Raw genomic sequence first — 3,872 nt, 5'->3', positions numbered from 1 at the left:
CCCATGCATTGATATGTGGCTCCGTTCTCATTCAACTTGTCCCATTTGCCGTGCTCATGCCACACCCTCTTCTAACCATCACTTCAATCACACCACCATTGATATGGATTTCATGCAACGTATTCTTCTCCAAGGTGGCCATGCTCCCATGCTCATGATGTAGTCAAATGTCATCTATAATATTTTTGGTTTAATCCAATTGCATATACTCTTCATACTCTGTAAATTGTAATAAATAAGTTTTAGACAACCATGCATATATACTATCAAAGTCTTTTAGCTATAGGATCTTTAATTTGAGATTGTTTTTTTCTTTTACTGTGAAACTGGTTATTCAGAAAGAAAAAAATAAAAAACTGACCTTTTCCTTTCCTACGGTAACAATTCAATATATATACTTTTTGGTGGTTTTTGTTATCTCTAGATAAATATGAAAAAAACTATATCATTTGAATTATTATTTGTTGGCTAAAATAGTTCTTAAACTATACCATTTGAATTATCATTTGTTGGCTAAAATAGTTCTATTTAAGAGTTATGAATTTTAGTTTATTTATTTATACAACTTGAATTCATCAATACTTTTTCCAGAGAAGTATAGTATCTCTAAATTCGTGGCCAAAAAATAATTTGGCAAAATTGAGGTTAAATAAATATTTTATATAAGATGAAAATTCAGGTGAAGTGGACTTTACGTAAAGTTGATATATGAGAGGCGTTAGATAAAACTTTAGTCAAATCAGTCAAATTATGTAATAGCTCTCAAGTATCAACTGCACCTGAGTTTCAACCCTTTATATAATACATCCATATTGATAGAGCGACCATTTTTTTTTTCAAATCATTCAAACAAATAATATACCACAAACTACTTTTCAATTTTCGTTATATACAGCAGACAATTTTATTTAATTTTGGATAAGATTAAAATGTTGAGCTTAATTTTCACTATCGATTCGATGAACGTAGGCTTTCTGCTTTGCTCTGAGTTTGCTTTTGTTTTGTATGTTCTTGGGAATGGTGACTGTGCAGCTGAACTTGGCATCTTCTCCTAAACCCTTGGATTCTTCAATGGAACAACCCTTCTCCTTTAGCTTTTCCACCCTCCAACGCTTTCCTCATCTTCCCTGGTTTGTTCTTATTCCCATTTCCTTTTCTTCTTTCCCTCTCTTTTCTGCGCGTTTTCTTTCATGCTTTCACCAATTCAATTGATATTTCATGCGGTTTTGATCCATGCGATTCTGCTACAGCCAAAATTCAACTTTTTTACTTCAACTTTTTAGCCTCTGCATGAATGAATGAATGAATCGATGGATCGAATTTTGATGGTAAATAAATTTGTCCAAGCCTGATCTTTTTCTTAAACTGCCATGTATTTGACTGGCTTTAAGGTATTTGGTACCTTTAGAATTATGTTTTAGTTTTTGTTTAATTTCTGAGATTGAGAACACTTTTTTCCCCCCTACTGTGTGTGGGTTGTGTGTGCAGAAATTGAGAATTGCAGTTGATAATAGGCAACAAGGTTCTGAAGCAATTATGGGGGTCTCCAATGGTGATGAATATGTGGCAGTTGGTGAGTCACCCTCTCCAGAGAGAAGAAACCATGCTAGGAAAGTTTCAGTTCTTCCTTTGGTGTTCCTCATATTTTATGAAGTATCTGGTGGACCCTTTGGGGTTGAGGACACTGTGAAGGCAGCAGGTCCTCTCTTGTCCCTTGTAGGATTCTTGGTTTTCCCACTCATATGGAGTGTTCCTGAGGCCCTCATCACTGCTGAGATGGGTACCATGTTCCCTGAGAACAGTGGCTATGTGGTTTGGGTCTCTTCTGCTTTAGGGGACTATTGGGGGTTTCAGCAAGGTTGGATGAAATGGCTTAGTGGTGTGATTGATAATGCTTTGTATCCAGTGCTGTTTCTTGATTATCTTAAATCAGGAATCCCTGCATTAGGTAATGGAGTTCCAAGGGTTGTTGCTACATGGGGTTTGACTTTTGTTCTCACTTACTTGAACTATAGGGGTTTAACCATTGTTGGTTGGGTTGCCGTGTTCTTGGGGATTTTCTCACTCCTTCCATTCGTTTTTATGGGATTACTGGCCATTCCTGACTTGAAACCCTCGAGATGGTATGTGGCAAATGTGGATGATATTGATTGGAATTTGTATCTGAATACTCTATTTTGGAACCTTAATTATTGGGACTCCATAAGTACTCTTGCCGGAGAAGTGGAAAATCCAAAGAAAACTCTTCCCAAGGCTCTCTTTTATGCTTTGATCTTGGTGGTTCTGGGGTATTTTCTCCCTCTTCTAGTCGGCACTGGTGCTGTCCCCCTCAATCGGGAGTTGTGGACAGATGGATACTTCTCAGATATTGCGATGATTGTTGGAGGAGTTTGGTTGAGATGGTGGCTTCAGGCTGCTGCCGCCATGTCAAATATGGGAATGTTTGTTGCCGAAATGAGCAGCGACTCTTTCCAACTTCTAGGGATGGCTGAGAGGGCAATGTTGCCCGAGTTCTTCAACAAGAGATCACGCTATGGAACACCTCTTATTGGAATCCTCTTTTCAGCCTCTGGAGTAATCCTGCTGTCATGGTTGAGCTTTCAGGAGATTGTGGCTGCCGAGAATTTCTTGTACTGCTTCGGAATGATCCTGGAGTTTATTGCGTTTGTAGTGTTGAGGATCAAGCAGCCAAATGCACCTAGGCCTTACAAGATTCCGGGGGGAACAGCTGGAATGATTATCATGTGCATTCCTCCCACAATATTGATCTGTGTGGTGCTGGCATTCTCCTCCTTCAAAGTAATGGTTATAAGCCTCGTTGCCACGGCAATTGGCCTTGTGTTGCAGCCCTGCCTCAAATTTCTGGAGAAAAAGAGATGGATGAAATTCTCAGTGAGTTCTGAGCTTCCCGATCTTGACAACGAGGACAACATTCAGCCTTTGGTTCATTGAGTTTATGCAAAGAGATGAGCTGAGAAGATTCCAGACTCCAGTATTCCACCACCATGTGTTACGTGCTGTCCAAACCAAAGTAGGAGACGATAATACATGCATTTTCTAAGCTCAATGATCATAGTCATAGAGAGAGCAACTTTGCATTCTTTCTGCCGTTGGCATTTTCATCTTCTACAATATGTTGTCTCCACTAAGTTGTTTATCTATGTTTATATTAGCAGTTAGAAACCTGAATATGAGTTTTAAGATTGTTTCATAAGATTAATTTTATTTGGTTTCCCTGATCAGATTTCGGGATTAAGCTAATATTTGCCCAGACACTCGAACTCAGTAGTTAATATCTCTTGGTTCCACCAAATATATAAGAATGTTTCTTACCTGTTCTAGCAAATCAGTTTATTGAACGGGGAAATAATCAACCGTTATTGAGGACTTAACTTGTGCATTAACGGAAGGTTTATTAACCAAAGAACTTGTATCCATAGGTTTTAAGTGAATGCTCGCAAAAAATTGCCCTTAATGATGTTTCTCATGAATACCCTGGACCAACCAAAGCTTGTAATCCTTGACAGTTTCACACTTCAGTTTCCAAACTCAAGTTGCTTTCAATACCCTACCACTTGAGTTTGAGGATGTCAGAGTCAAGCCTGTATAAATGAAGTTCAACAATAACACCAGCTTCCAGTTCAACAATTAACCTCCAACTACCATTTATACTTACTTTCCTTGACTTTGTTGCTCACTGTAATCTAAAAGTAGCTTCGTTGTTCTTGTTGTATACACACATGTAAATACACATCAACATTATTCTCTGTTCTACTCAATCTCATATTCTAAAAAATAAAATGGATTTAATATCCAAGAACAACACAATAATAATAATAACAATAACAACTACTTGTTAAAATACTTGAACT

At 37.8% G+C, this 3,872-nt stretch overlaps 2 protein-coding genes across 3 annotated transcripts in view; both read left to right on the top strand.

Annotated features, from left to right (window-relative positions):
* Window positions 1-1,055, top strand: part of LOC107619859 — a 1,638-nt gene extending 583 nt beyond the window's left edge. The window contains exon 2 of the mRNA XM_016322098.1: window positions 970-1,055. Coding sequence (XP_016177584.1) covers window positions 970-1,055 — 86 coding nt within the window. The remainder of the gene's footprint in view (window positions 1-969) is intronic.
* On the top strand, window positions 844-3,332 carry LOC107623748 (probable polyamine transporter At1g31830). Of its 2 annotated transcripts, none has more exons than XM_016326108.2 (2): window positions 844-1,130; window positions 1,489-3,332. In XM_016326108.2, exon 2 carries the CDS (start codon window positions 1,537-1,539, stop codon window positions 2,950-2,952), a length of 1,416 nt encoding a protein of 471 aa, XP_016181594.1. In that variant the 5' UTR covers window positions 844-1,130; window positions 1,489-1,536; the 3' UTR covers window positions 2,953-3,332. The 2 variants fall into 2 exon arrangements, with proteins under 2 accessions (XP_016181594.1, XP_020970440.1); XM_021114781.1 differs by lacking the exon at window positions 844-1,130 and adding an exon at window positions 1,137-1,328.

Source organism: Arachis ipaensis, chromosome B10, assembly GCF_000816755.2.
Source record: "Arachis ipaensis cultivar K30076 chromosome B10, Araip1.1, whole genome shotgun sequence".
NCBI classification, from domain to species: domain Eukaryota; kingdom Viridiplantae; phylum Streptophyta; class Magnoliopsida; order Fabales; family Fabaceae; genus Arachis; species Arachis ipaensis.
The sequence above is the reverse complement of the archived record's forward strand: the minus strand, read 5'-3'. Positions and strand labels throughout refer to the sequence as shown.